The 14,848-nt window shown below is 31.3% G+C and overlaps 2 protein-coding genes across 2 annotated transcripts; both read right to left on the minus strand.

Annotated features, from left to right (window-relative positions):
- Positions 1-1,644: 1,644 nt before the first annotated feature.
- LOC110685398 lies at positions 1,645-9,608 on the minus strand. Its single transcript, XM_021861929.1, has 2 exons — positions 9,429-9,608; positions 1,645-2,226 (listed from the first exon to the last, which is right to left on the minus strand). Exons 1-2 carry the CDS (start codon positions 9,606-9,608, stop codon positions 1,645-1,647), a joined length of 762 nt encoding a protein of 253 aa, XP_021717621.1.
- Positions 9,609-9,665: 57 nt separating this feature from the next.
- LOC110685399 lies at positions 9,666-14,325 on the minus strand. Its single transcript, XM_021861930.1, has 8 exons — positions 13,610-14,325; positions 13,472-13,509; positions 13,284-13,343; positions 12,060-12,920; positions 11,824-11,956; positions 10,998-11,733; positions 10,866-10,945; positions 9,666-10,770 (listed from the first exon to the last, which is right to left on the minus strand). Exons 1-8 carry the CDS (start codon positions 14,323-14,325, stop codon positions 9,666-9,668), a joined length of 3,729 nt encoding a protein of 1,242 aa, XP_021717622.1.
- Between the last annotated feature and the right edge of the window lie 523 nt (positions 14,326-14,848).

Here is a 14,848-nt window from a genome sequence, read left to right on the forward strand (position 1 = left end):
AAAAATGAAAATAAATCCGAATGAAATCAGAAATAATTACCTGTCCCTAAGGCGGAAATCGGCGGGCTTGTACGTCGACATGCCGGATTTTGAAGTACAAATGAGATTAACAAATATTTGGGATGGAAATTAACTGTTGCAAAAGAAATTCGGTATTTCTAGGGTTCGGTTTGCAGAAAATTGATTAATGAACGACGGAGAGAGTATATAACTATAAACTTTTGAATTTAAATATAGAGAAGTTTAATAGTTAAGTGTATCGTCACATTTCCCATTAAACTATTATTAAACTAAATTCTTTAAAGTCTAACTACCGACAAAACGTTGCAACTATTTAATTACACTCAATAATGGTAGTTATAATAACCGTTTAAATTATCCAAATTTCACCAATTTCAAAATGCAATCATTTATAATACAATACTTGTTAATTACACAAATAATATTTTGATTAATAAACAATTTTTAAAAATAATTCATACAAATTAAAATATCTATCAGAATACAAATATCTTTCCCCAGATCCATTTATGTTCAATTTGTTAAATTTTAAAATAATAACATATAATATCTACACTGTAGATTATGCTAAACAAATACAAAATTGCTATTAGTATATATACCCTTCAAAATGAAAACAGTAATAAACTCTTGTAATAAGATACAACTTTATTAAAAGGTTTAATTTAATATTTTTCACAATATATATAAACTCTTGTTCTAATTTTGATGACATTTATGGTAAAAAATATAACAACAATTGTAATAATATCACTATATAACAAGAACCATGTTCATCACCGAATGACGGTGAAATTTGTAACAAAAGGCTTTTAAATCTGAAAGTTTAATAATTAACATAACCATCAAAATTCCCAACTAAACTATTAGTAAACACATTCATCAAAATCCAACTACCGACAAAACATCCCAACCTATTTATTACACTCTCTATTGTCTGTTATAATCATTTACAATATCTACATTTCACCAATTTAAACTTGCAATTAGTTGTAATATTTGTTAATTACACAAATAATATTTTGATCACTTACTAATCAAAAAAAATAAAAAAGCAGAAGTTAAATATATACAGAGAATAAATATCTTTTTACAAATTCATATGTGATAAATTTACATAATTCCCGAATCACAATATATAACATCTACAATATTAATTTTGCTAAATTAATACGAATGATCTTAACATTACGAATGCTTTAAATGGAACATAACTTGTTAACCATTCTGAAAAGAAATACAACTTTATAGCTATATTTTTAATTATATTGTTTTTTAGAACGCATAAACGCTTGTTATAATTACTATAGTATTTTTTTTAAAAAAAAAGATCACAATACTTGTAATAATTTCATTATACAGCAACAAACATGTTTGATATTAAACAACTTTTGAATACTTCAAAATATCAAAGGAAACTACATTTCTAACCGAGTTGATGTGATACCCATCAGGCGGTTTCATTGTATAAACAACAACATTCTTAGCCTTTGTTGCCCGAGATAAAGCCACATATAGTTGACCATGTGAAAAACACGGTCGAGGAAGATAGACTGAAACCTGATTCAGTGTTTGTCCTTGTGACTTATTAATCGTCATAGCAAAACATAATTTAATTGGAAACTATTTCCTTTCAAAAGTGAATGGATATCTGCTATTTGTTGGAGGGCGTAAAGTTGCTCGATGCAAAAACACAGTTTTTCCTTTATATTGACCAACAGAAATTTCACAGACGATAACGTTGGGCTGAAAAATCTTGCAAATCAATCTCGTCCCATTACAGAGACCATCCGAAGGCATTATATTACGTAACAAAATCACAGGACAGTCTTTTTTAAGAACAAGCTCATGGGGACTCATTCCTCCTGGACAAAGCTTATTTACAAACTCTGATGGATATATATTGCAAGTATCATTGAGCATTGCATCAAAACTCTTATAAATCACTTTATTTCCTAGAAACTGCTCAATCAAAACTGAATTTACCATATCCACATCATCATTCATCGGAGTTAAAATTGCTCTATCTGAAAAGATATCTGATGTAATCGTTCCTTTCTCAACTTCTGGGAAAGTAGCTTTTATAATCTCCAAATGATGTATCATTCCATCAGGAAGCTCTACATATCCACACTCATTTGTTTGTAATTCACCATTACCAAGAGACAACAAAAACGCACAAAATGTTGGATCTTCACGAGCTCTCTGATTTTCCGTTAACTTGAATCTTTTCAAAGATGGCCAGATATATGTAACACCCCCAAATCTCCCTCTACGGAATATGTAGAAAATACGTATAAATACCGTAGAGATAGACTTGGGCGTATTACCGCCGTGTGATAACGCAAGGCTTATACTTTAAAAATACTTTTACAGCGGAAAATTCTTTATTCTTATTAATAAAACTTTAAATAAACTTGTTCTTAATTTTTGACACAAAACAAAGTCAAACTTTTCCTAAGCTAGGTGAAATTCCCGTGGACTCCCGCATGCATCAATTAACTTCCACCTGAAAAGTTCACCTGCTTACCATAAATGGTAAACAGGGCAAAGCCAAAACAAAAGTACGTATTAGCAAATTATGCTAAGTAGATTATGTGTAAGATAAGTAAAACATAATTTAAATCATTTAAATTTAATTCAAAGAATTCCAATGCCATACTCATGTAAGAGCTTTTCCAATTCAATGCTTTCAAGACAAGTTTAAAACTCAATCGATTACGTTCCAAAACCATTTCCTCACTAAGTGTGCACACCCCCCAAGTGGTTTACTTTATGAACAAAGGCCAATCTTAAGGAAAGACTAGGTCATGCAAAGTCCATAGTCTTCTCTAATCCATTCCCTAAGTGGGATTCATAACCATATCGATTGATTTACTTAAAAGCACCTTTTAACAAAAATCCATCATTCTTGAATATTAAGAAACCTGTAAATCAATTTTAATCCAATCCTTTTTACTAATTTTAATCATAATTCAAAGTCTATTTTGATTAACCAAAAATTATTAATTCAAACCATCATGAAGCATAATTTTATAAGGAACATAATAAGATACAATTTCATGGACAACTTTCGAAGGTATCAAACCACATAACGTACCTTAATTTCGAATATCAATCAACACTTCGCACTTTCAAAGTTCAATCACGAATACACCTTGCAATTAACATAACCATACGGTTATCACAACATCTTTAAACATAAACCTAAATCTAATGTGCATGGACTATAAAACTCTTTAAAAAAATAATACTTTAATATAAAATTATAACTGTGAAATAGGTAATTATATTTTAGAAAACTAACCATGAAGAAAATAAAGGAATAGGATTAAAGGAAATTGAATTTGCGTTGGAAAGGATAGGCAGAACTTGAAGAGGTCATAACTCCTTTGATATAACTCCGAATTGGGTGATTCTTGAGCCTAACCTCAAGGATTTTTTGAGAGGAATAATTTTTTGTGAAATAGAAAAATCCAAAAACTGAACTGAAGTACCCGAAAATTGGCTCCAAAGATATACGGGCAGATTTTCTTTTAGAAAAAGGAAAAGAAAAATAGGAAAAGTTTGAGGGAAAAGAAGAGTAAAAGAAAAGAAGGGAATTGAGTTTTTGGTGTGAAGAATATGAGAGGTATGAGGGGGTATTTATAGGTGTTTAGGTGATGAGTTTATAGCAATTTAGGGTTGTATAATTTATGGAAATTTTAAAGAATAGAAATTAGGGTTTTAAATGTATGGAAGGATATTAGATTTTATTTGATCATGAAATTTTGTTTAGTAGATTTTGAGCTTGGAGTGCAAGTATAGAATAAGATCAAATAAATTTTAGATTTAAGAGTAGAAATAAGGAATTTTAAAGGATTTTTATTTTTAATAAAATAAATTAAAATCATTTAGAAAATTCATAAGTGGCCGAAAACATTGAGCTTAATATTGCTCAATAATTTCGGTCCCTTTATGTTGATTTATGGAAATTGTAAAATAATTTATTTGCTTAAAATTAATAATCCAATAAAATTTATTTTGTGAAAATTAATACTTGAAAGAATAAAATCAGATTTTTATTAAATAATTGGGGTGGCCGAAAATTTGACTTATAATAATTAATTAAATCAGATTTTTATTATATAAAATCTGAAAATTAATTCTTTAAAAATATATTTCATGAAAATAATTAATTTGGAAAGATATTAAAACAATTTAGATTTTTATTCTATGAAAACCGAAAATACAATTTAATTAATCTACCGAATTAATATAATTTCGGTTTAGCTATTTAATTTTGAGAAATACTATTTATAACATAAGTATAAAATAGTTTCATTTATTGGATTATCCAATTTAATAATGATTTAGGCGCCAAAATTTAAATATCATTTTGGCTCCAAAACTAAAATACTCTTTAGGAAAATAATTAATTTAGATAATATGTCAAAAATACAAGACTAAAATACTCTTTAATTTAGAAAATACCTTTCAAAAAAATACAGGGTATTATAGTCTACCCCCCTTAAAAGAAGTTTCGCCCCGAAACTAAGCAGAATAATGAGGAAAAAATTAAAAATTTTCTTCTTTGAAGGTAGGTTTTAGTTTGTTAACTTCATGCACATTCTAACTAGACACAGCCTACTGCTAACCTAGAGGGTTGAAAATAAACGCGCGCAAAACTCTATCGCACTCTACCCCCCTTAAAAAGGAGTTACGTCCCCGTAACTCGACCAACACATTAACTCATTAAATCAACGATATTAACACTTTATAGACGATCGTCAATCAAAGTAAGGAAAATGAGCAAGTTTCAAACATCCAAAAGAACTTAGGTTTTGATTTGTTTACAAAAGTAGTTAGAAAACTCGTCAAATATTTTTATGAGTCATTCGTAAAATTTAAAATACTTTCATTAGGAGAAATCGTTGAAAGACTATAAGGTATGAACTGAAATATTTAATCAAATATATTAGAAGATTTATGAAAGTTTTCAATCTAAACCATTATTTAAATAAAAAAAACAAGGAATACAAAACTTTATTTTCAAAATATATTTGAAAATTCATTTTGCATATTTGTAAAATACTTTTTAGAAGTCTTACTTTTTCAAAAAGAAACTCTATAATTACAATAATCACATATTCAACTTCATAGCAAAGATTGTCATAAGTACGAGCATAAAAAGAACATATCTCACCTTGACCTTCTTATCGCTCATAGATTAGTAACTTGTCTTAAGGTATCTTCCAAAAGTATTTATAATTTTCCCAACAATTTCATGAGTCCTGTTAATACAGCCTAAAAACGTAATCATTATCTCTTGGTTACTTCAAATAACATAATACTTCGCCTTTAAAAAAAAAAATCGATAATCTTTTCTCATAACTTCAAATTCCTCAATCTGGTTGTAATAATCCATAACTTATCTCTAAGGCAATTCATTAAATAACTCAATTGATTCTTCTATCTTTAATAACTTCTCTATATCAATTTTATCATCAATCCCTTAGAGTAAAATCCTATAAGTAATCATCCAAACAATCATTTCCTTAACTAACTTTAATAAATCCCTTCACAAGGTATTATTTCTTCAAAATAACTTCAATTTAAACAAATTCCTCTATCTCAATATTATTTCTTATACTTCCTTTCACTTCAATTGACTCAAAATCCTCTAACTTTTGTATTAAGTTTCTTCAAAGATTCAATCATCAACAATTTTGCTTTAAATAATCATCACAATACTCATTCTTGCAATATGAATACTTTCCACCTTTAGATATAAACGATCATAAATTAATACTAATATCAAAATTCATATCTCCCAAAATACATACCTTACTCCAATACTTATGTAGAACCTTTAACTCATTATTACCACAAATAATATTTCCATGCTCAACATAAATCATATTCCAAAAATTAGTAAAGGCTTGGATAACACAAATCCTCCAAATATTCATGATAACAATCCAAAATAGCTTCTCATTATCCCATGGTAAACCTCAAATCCTCATCTCAAAATAACAAACCCAACCATATTGACCACATGTAACTTCGTATGATTCAAATACATGCCACATATCACATAGTTAATTATACCATATGAGGTCAAAGAAATTAATCAATAGATTATATCAAACTTATAAAATTCACACTTAAATTGATAGTCAATACAAAAACTTATTGAATTCAAAACAGACACCATCATTCCAAAATACGATTTTAATATTTCACATAAGCCCATCTATTTCCATATAAAGAAATTATATACCGATTCCAACATTAGGAACACTCATTAAATAATTTTTGTTCCACCAATAATTTTGGAATTCATATATTCCGTCATATAAACCATGTAAATCATATATGCACAATTTCATGCTTTGCATATGAAAATAATTTTTTCCAGCTTCCACTTGATATAATCAAATATGTATCTTCCACCTTGGAATAAAATTTCCGTAAAACTTCAACATGCACTAAGAATTCGGACAATTATGTTTCTCATGAAAACTTCACATGAATCTTGAAAATTCAAATACTATTATAATTCAACTTTTATTAATGAGAGTCGCATAGAAGGATTCAAAAGCTTGAACTAATTAAAATTCTAACAACATAGAGAACATATCAAATTATTCAGAACTTTCACTTTCACAATTATTCAATACGAACACACACCCCTTAGGAACATTCCCTCCATTGTTTCTGGTTCCAACTTGTGGTCCCCTAAATTATGCATGGGCCACATATATACCCAAAATGTTCTGTCCATGGACTTCTTCTAAAAAAATTCATATTATACCAACTTACATGCACACATAGTTTTGAAACTTAGAGAATTTCAATTCATTTTATTTTGAAATTAATAATGTACTTGACTCATGATATAGGATGGTCGAGCCCGCGTCTCCCAGGTAAGTTACCCACAACGTCGGGGAGAGCCTTGCCTAGACAGAGAGGCGTACCCATTATAGGCCCATTATGAGAACCCGAGCATCCTTTTCTCAATCATCTTTCCAAAAAAGAAAATAGGTTTTTTTTTTTTTTTAAAAAAAAAAAAAAAATGCGAAACTCTATCCTATATGCCCAACTTCAGTCTACCCATCCAATTTATTTATTTCAACTTTTAATCTTGTTTTAAGACCCGACAAACTAATACCACTTTGTAACACCCCCAAATCTCCCTCTACGGAATATGTAGAAAATACGTATAAATACCGTAGAGATAGACTTGGGCGTATTACCGCCGTGTGATAACGCAAGGCTTATACTTTAAAAATACTTTTGCAGCGGAAAATTCTTTATTCTTATTAATAAAACTTTAAATAAACTTGTTCTTAATTTTTGACACAAAACAAAGTCAAACTTTTCCTAAGCTAGGTGAAATTCCCGTGGACTCCCGCATGCATCAATTAACTTCCACCTGAAAAGTTCACCTGCTTACCATAAATGGTAAACAGGGCAAAGCCAAAACAAAAGTACGTATTAGCAAATTATGCTAAGTAGATTATGTGTAAGATAAGTAAAACATAATTTAAATCATTTAAATTTAATTCAAAGAATTCCAATGCCATACTCATGTAAGAGCTTTTCCAATTCAATGCTTTCAAGACAAGTTTAAAACTCAATCGATTACGTTCCAAAACCATTTCCTCACTAAGTGTGCACACCCCCCAAGTGGTTTACTTTATGAACAAAGGCCAATCTTGAGGAAAGACTAGGTCATGCAAAGTCCATAGTCTTCTCTAATCCATTCCCTAAGTGGGATTCATAACCATATCGATTGATTTACTTAAAAGCACCTTTTAAAAAAAATCCATCATTCTTGAATATTAAGAAACCTGTAAATCAATTTTAATCCAATCCTTTTTAATAATTTTAATCATAATTCAAAGTCTATTTTGATTATCCAAAAATCATTAATTCAAACCATCATGAAGCATAATTTTATAAGGAACATAATAAGATACAATTTCATGGACAACTTTCGAAGGTATCAAACCACATAACGTACCTTAATTCCGAATATCAATCAACACTTCGCACTTTCAAAGTTCAATCACGAATACACCTTGCAATTAACATAACCATACGGTTATCACAACATCTTTAGACATAAACCAAAATCTAATGTGCATGGACTATAAAACTCTTTAAAAAAATAATACTTTAATATAAAATTATAACTGTGAAATAGGTAATTATATTTTAGAAAACTAACCATGAAGAAAATAAAGGAATAGGATTAAAGGAAATTGAATTTGCGTTGGAAAGGATAGGCAGAACTTGCAGAGGTCATAACTCCTTTGATATAACTCCGAATTGGGTGATTCTTGAGCCTAACCTCAAGGATCTTTTGAGAGGAATAATTTTCTGTGAAATAGAAAAATCCAAAAACGGAACTGAAGTACCCGAAAATTGGCTCCAAAGATATACGGGCAGATTTTCTTTTAGAAAAGAGGAAAAGAAAAATAGGAAAAGTTTGAGGGAAAAGAAGAGTAAAAGAAAAGAAGGGAATTGAGTTTTTGGTGTGAAGAATATGAGAGGTATGAGGGGGTATTTATAGGTGTTTAGGTGATGAGTTTATAGCAATTTAGGGTTGTATAATTTATGGAAATTTTAAAGAATAGAAATTAGGGTTTTAAATGTATGGAAGGATATTAGATTTTATTTGATCATGAAATTTTGTTTAGTAGATTTTGAGCTTGGAGTGCAAGTATAGAATAAGATCAAATAAATTTTAGATTTAAGAGTAGAAATAAGGAATTTTAAAGGATTTTTATTTTTAATAAAATAAATTACAATCATTTAGAAAATTCATAAGTGGCCGAAAATATTGAGCTTAATATTGCTCAATAATTTCGGTCCCTCTATGTTAATTTATGGATTTTGTAAAATAATTTATTTGCTTAAAATTAATAATCCAATAAAATTTAATTTGTGAAAATTAATACTTGAAAGAATAAAATCAGATTTTTATTAAATAATTGGGGTGGCCGAAAATTTGACTTATAATAATTAATTAAATCAGATTTTTATTATATAAAATCTGAAAATTAATTCTTTAAAAATATATTTCATGAAAATAATTAATTTGGAAAGATATTAAAACAATTTAGATTTTTATTCTATGAAAACCGAAAATACAATTTAATTAATCTACCGAATTAATATAATTTCGGTTTAGCTATTTAATTTTGAGAAATACTATTTATAACATAAGTATAAAATAGTTTCATTTATTGGATTATCCAATTTAATAATGATTTAGGCGCCAAAATTTAAATATCATTTTGGCTCCAAAACTAAAATACTCTTTAGGAAAATAATTAATTTAGATAATACGTCAAAAATACGAGACTAAAATACTCTTTAATTTAGAAAATGTCTTTCAAAAAAATACAGGGTATTACAATATATGAAGCAACAATGCTCGATTCAACAGCCTGTCTTAAGGACTTTTGGGGTACAACTGGTAAAACCTGCCTAAAATCTCCACCGAAAATGATAAGCTTACCACCAAAAAGTGTTGTATTTTCACATATATCTTGCAACAGCAAATCAAGTGCCTGTAAATTCGCCTTATTCGCCATAGAAGCCTCATCCCAGATAATCAAAGTTGTCTCTTTTAATAATTGTGCTAAACTACCTTATTTTGGCACATCACACGTAAAACAACTCTCATGATCAACAGGTATTTTAAATCTTGAATGAGCTGTTCTGCTTGAAGGTAGATTTGATGCGGCTATTCCATATGACGCAGTGGGCAGCACAATTTTATTCATCATTCGAATTTCTGCATATAAACAATTGTACAAAAAAGTCTTACCCGTGCCACCCGGTCCATCAATAAAAAAATCACCTCCTTTTCCCTCATTGGCGTGATTCATTATGACATCAAATGCTTTCAATTGAGCTGCATTCAACCATGCTCTTGAGTTTATATATTCTTCAGGAATAGGTGTATTTAAAGCATCTGCTATATCTCTCGTTTTCCTAAACTCGTCACTGACATTATAGCTCAGATGATCCAATGTTTTCAGTGATTTACCCATTGATTCAAGATGTTGCTCTAATAAACTAACAGTTAGTTGTTTCACTTTTCCGGGACAATCTTTAAATTGGTACCTATAATCTTCCGACAATGATGTGTAATATTTTTCCCATAAAGAAGCTCGAACACTCGACTGGCAAAATATCAGTATTGTTGCAAACAGTCGTCTCAAAGCACACGGTAACTGTATCTCTGCAGCTTCAGTTAGGCAAATGGATGCAGCATCATTATCTTCCAAAAGACCAAGCCGTTTAGCAGTCTCTTGGAATGTAGCACAAACATAATTGTCAACTGTACGTAAGTCTGTAAACGAAGTTGAGTTTCGTACATTAAGCAATAATAGTCGAAGATAATAACGTTCACCTTCGGCAGGCAAGACAAACGATATCCTACCAACAATAGTGAGTGCATTTTTTCGGTCTTTCCATTCTTTCACACTTGAATTCCATGTGTAGTGTTCTGGAAAATCATTGTATAAAAGGTTAACACCACCATCAATTGTCGCATTCATTGCAAAGTATTCCGTCAAAGGTGTACGTGCGCGCTTAGGATCTCTAACAACCCGTCTGAGATTTTCAAAAGGTCTTACAGCAATGGATTGCATGTTTGGAAGATGCACTGGTAATGGCATAACAGGAGGAAAATTTTCATATAAATCAAAACCAAATATTCGCCATATTCCTTCACACGGAGATACCCACCTACAATTTCAAACCACACAATTCAAATGTAATATTTGTAATTATAATATAAAGAAATGTAAACTAAGTATGAAAATAAAGCACTCAATACCAACCTGCCAGATTGAAATTGTTCTATTTCATCAATTTTTTTTATCATTTGTAGCAGATATCTTAAATGATATTCGGTCATGCCCTTTATAAACATATTTGTATAAATATTTTTCAGCTTTGATAGTTGAACAAACCTCAACATTTATATGACAATCAAACATAAGTAATAAATATGGATTATAAGGTACTACCCACTGATTATTTAACTCAGCCCTTCGAACCTTTACTTTTTCACCCGTTTGTCTTCTCCTATATACAGGATACCCATCTTTGTTCTTTGCTGTCTCTGAATTGTAATCTTTTGGATATCCATTTTTGCAGACCATTTTTTTCCCATCCATTCTCATACAAGGACACTTAGGATTCAGCTTCCCGCAAGGCCCATGCATCATATGAGTCAAGACAACTTTACGAAGACTAGGATTATCAAATGATGGGATTTCAGCACAAACAAACTTATCATACTCTGATGGCCCTCTTATCTTGAAATCACGTTTCAGTATTATTAAAAAATGTGCATGTGGTAATCCCCTTTTTTGAAACTCAACAACATAAATCATTGCTGCCACTTCACCAAAAATTCTTTCTTTTTTAATTTGTTTTTTTAACGCCAATAGTTTTGCACGAAATGTACGGGCCACTATATCTGGCCTATCCTGAGCTTTCTCTCCAGGTTGTAATTCACACTTTATTTCGGGCCAATTTGCATTACATGTCATAGTAATAAACAAATCCGGTTTCCCATATCTTTTAACTAATGCCATTGCATTTAGATACCGACGTTTTAGATCTCTAGGACACCCAATGAACGACGGAGGTAAAACAACAAGATGTCCAATCTTCGAAGCATCTACCTCTCCACCTGTCACACTATCAAGAATACCCTAATAAAGATCAGCTCTAATGATATCTTTATTGTTCCGCAAATAATCGAGCCTTGAATTCTCGATCTTCACATACATGTCCACAACAAATTGTTGAAAACATCTTCCACTTCTAAGGAGCATATTTGAAGGCCTCATTTGTAATATGTAGGCATAGTATTCTCTTGGAGAGATATACTTATCAGCTCTCGTCCTGTGTTTAACGGTCCCTATATTATGCTAAAAATAAATAAGAAAACACATTAAATTGCCCAGCACAATAAATAGTTTAAAACAAATACGAACTAATATGCATAAATAACAAACACTTACGTGATTCTTCTTCATCTAAGAAATTTTGCACGGTATGAACTACATAGGAATTAATAGGATCTGGAACCTGTTTTGTATGATTTTTCCCACCAACATTTCGTTTCTTAAGATTCTGAGTCCATCCACATTCACCAAAAAGGAATAATAACAGGTATTGTAATGGATCATAGCACCCATAATAATGACAAATCTGATGAGTTTGGGCAGACTTTCCATGCACAATAATATGTGGAGTGCTAATTTGACTTGAAGACGCACCATCTGGCCATACTGCAGCAACTTCATCAGAAACAGGTGCATTATAAACACGTTGATCCAAAACAGTATTTTGAGATAATACTATCTGCGTGTTTTCATCTATCTCTATTTCCCTTAACGATCTAAAAAATCTTGCATATGGATTCATTTCAGTAATCTTCATTAATATACGAATAATATCCTCCTGTACTTCAGGAAAACAATTTACTCGATTCTGAACTTCGTGCTGGCCATCATAAAAATAGAGCTGCAAAAATTTAGGGCTACCATCATCAGGCAAAAGATCTGGAACAGAATGATATACTTGCCCATGCATTTTAAATAAATATATCCCCTTATATGTTGTCGACTCCGTTTTGTCGCGTATAGAACTATAAGCAAAGAGATTGTTATACATTCGGCTGTATTGCTTGAAATGTTTAGCGTCTTCCTCTTCTGATAAATATAATCGACATAACTCATCAGGAAATTGATTAGCTGCAATCACAACCTGTCCACCACAACAGCAGAAACTCGGAGTTTCATACATGAATTTCTTTGCATTACAATACAAACAACACGGAGCACTCTCAAGCACAAGAGGGCCAACTGGAAGATTTTCACCTATAGTTGCAAGCAGTCTCAATGCCGAAACATTTAAAATACGTTTTTGGAAAAAAAAAAACGAAATAAATTAAGATTCATTCCAAATATCACATATAATAGTTAATTCTTATACTATAAAACTAACCGAAACAGTACCTTCTGAACTGGTTTTTTTGGCAGACGAAGATTGTGCAAAAAACAGAGATCTTTTGCTCTTACGTTGCTCACGTTTTTTCCGTTTTTTGGCAGATGAAGACCAATTAATATCACGTTTTTTTTTAGTTTTTTGGATTCATATCTACAAAAAAACCATAATATATATTAATTTCAAATAACATACAACATAAAGCAGTAGAACATCAAAAACTTACAACGCCTCACAAACTTCTACTGGTACAGTATGCCATGTCTCGTCGGAATACGGCAATGCCGAAAAATTTTCTGTTCGTAATAGGAAAAACAAAACAAAAAAACGTGATATAAATTCCATACATCATAGATCATATGAACACGTTTATAATATTAAGTTATCCGAAATAATGGTATCACACTATGTTAAACAATATTACCTGCATTACACGGTTTCCAACTACTTCTGGATTTTTTTCTATAAAAGAATAAAAACATCAATAAATATAAATAAATACTATAATCATAGTCTGGAACAAAGTGTATCCAGAATTTCGGCGACAAACACGAAGACTTACACTTCTTCACAATCTTGAATAGGCACTTCAAAATAATCAGCGAACAGGTGTCCATGTGCTGACCGCAAGATTTCACCATATGTATCCACGTGATGAACATTTATCGGATTGTCTTCCATAACCAACACAACGTTTTCCTCAGTAGATGTAACCAATACATCAACACCCGGTTGACCTTTTTTTGTGACGACGTCTGCCGGAACTCGAGGAGCATTACATATAGTTTCTTCCCCATCCTTACGACCATCGAAAGGAACTGGGGTTTGCCCACCCCTGCCTCCAACCGATCGACTGCCTGACCGAAAATTCGTCGGCAACGGCATCACCGTTTCTGACGAATGTTCACCTAAATCGACAATAGGCCTGATCTTTCTTTTTTTGGATCCTTTCTGTACAATCATATTTTCGGCACCTGTAGCAAGTTTCGGCTGTTCTTCCATAACTACCGCAACATTATCCTCAGAACATGCAACCAACACATCAACTTCCATTTGGCCTTTAGCGGTAACATTATCTCCCGAAATTTGAACAACGTTACATTTAGTTCCTTTCCCTTGCTCATGAACATTGAGCGAATCTAAAATGCCCCCACTGCCGAAACCACTCGTTCTCACAATTCGTTGTTTGTTTTTCGGCTGAATGGATAACTCCTCGGATGAAAGTTGACCTAAGTCAACAATAGGCCTACCCCTTTTTTTAGATCCCCTATGTCCCATAATTCGCACAGGAAGCAATTTTGCCGAATGAGTTTGAATAAACTCTTCATTTAAATTTTCGGCATCTGTAATAATTCTTGGTTGCTCTTCGATAAGTAACGCAACATTATCCTCACCAGGTGTGGTAGAAACACCAACATTCGATTGATCTTTTCCATCCGTACTCTATTCCCGCCTTAACCCCTCAAGCATACATAAGTTCTTCAAAGGAGAATCACCCAAGTCAACAGTTATCCCTGTCGCTGAAATGCCAGGTGTTACATCTCGGGTTTGCTCTGTCGGCGATCGAGCCGACTCACTTACAGGAAATTGCCCTGGATTAACAACAGCTCTAGATTTTATTTTTCTTACCATCTGTACAACATTTTGGCAAAAAAAAAATATGATCAGATTATAAATTTACGCGTATTTCCTGTATTCGTACTTCAACATAATCGCACCAACAGGTAAAGAAGAATGGTAAAGAATGTATAAACATGATATCAGATAAAACTCCGATAATCTATACAGGTTAAAAACATGT

The sequence above is a fragment of the Chenopodium quinoa genome, unplaced genomic scaffold (genome assembly GCF_001683475.1).
Source record: "Chenopodium quinoa cultivar QQ74 unplaced genomic scaffold, ASM168347v1, whole genome shotgun sequence".
NCBI lineage: Eukaryota > Viridiplantae > Streptophyta > Magnoliopsida > Caryophyllales > Amaranthaceae > Chenopodium > Chenopodium quinoa.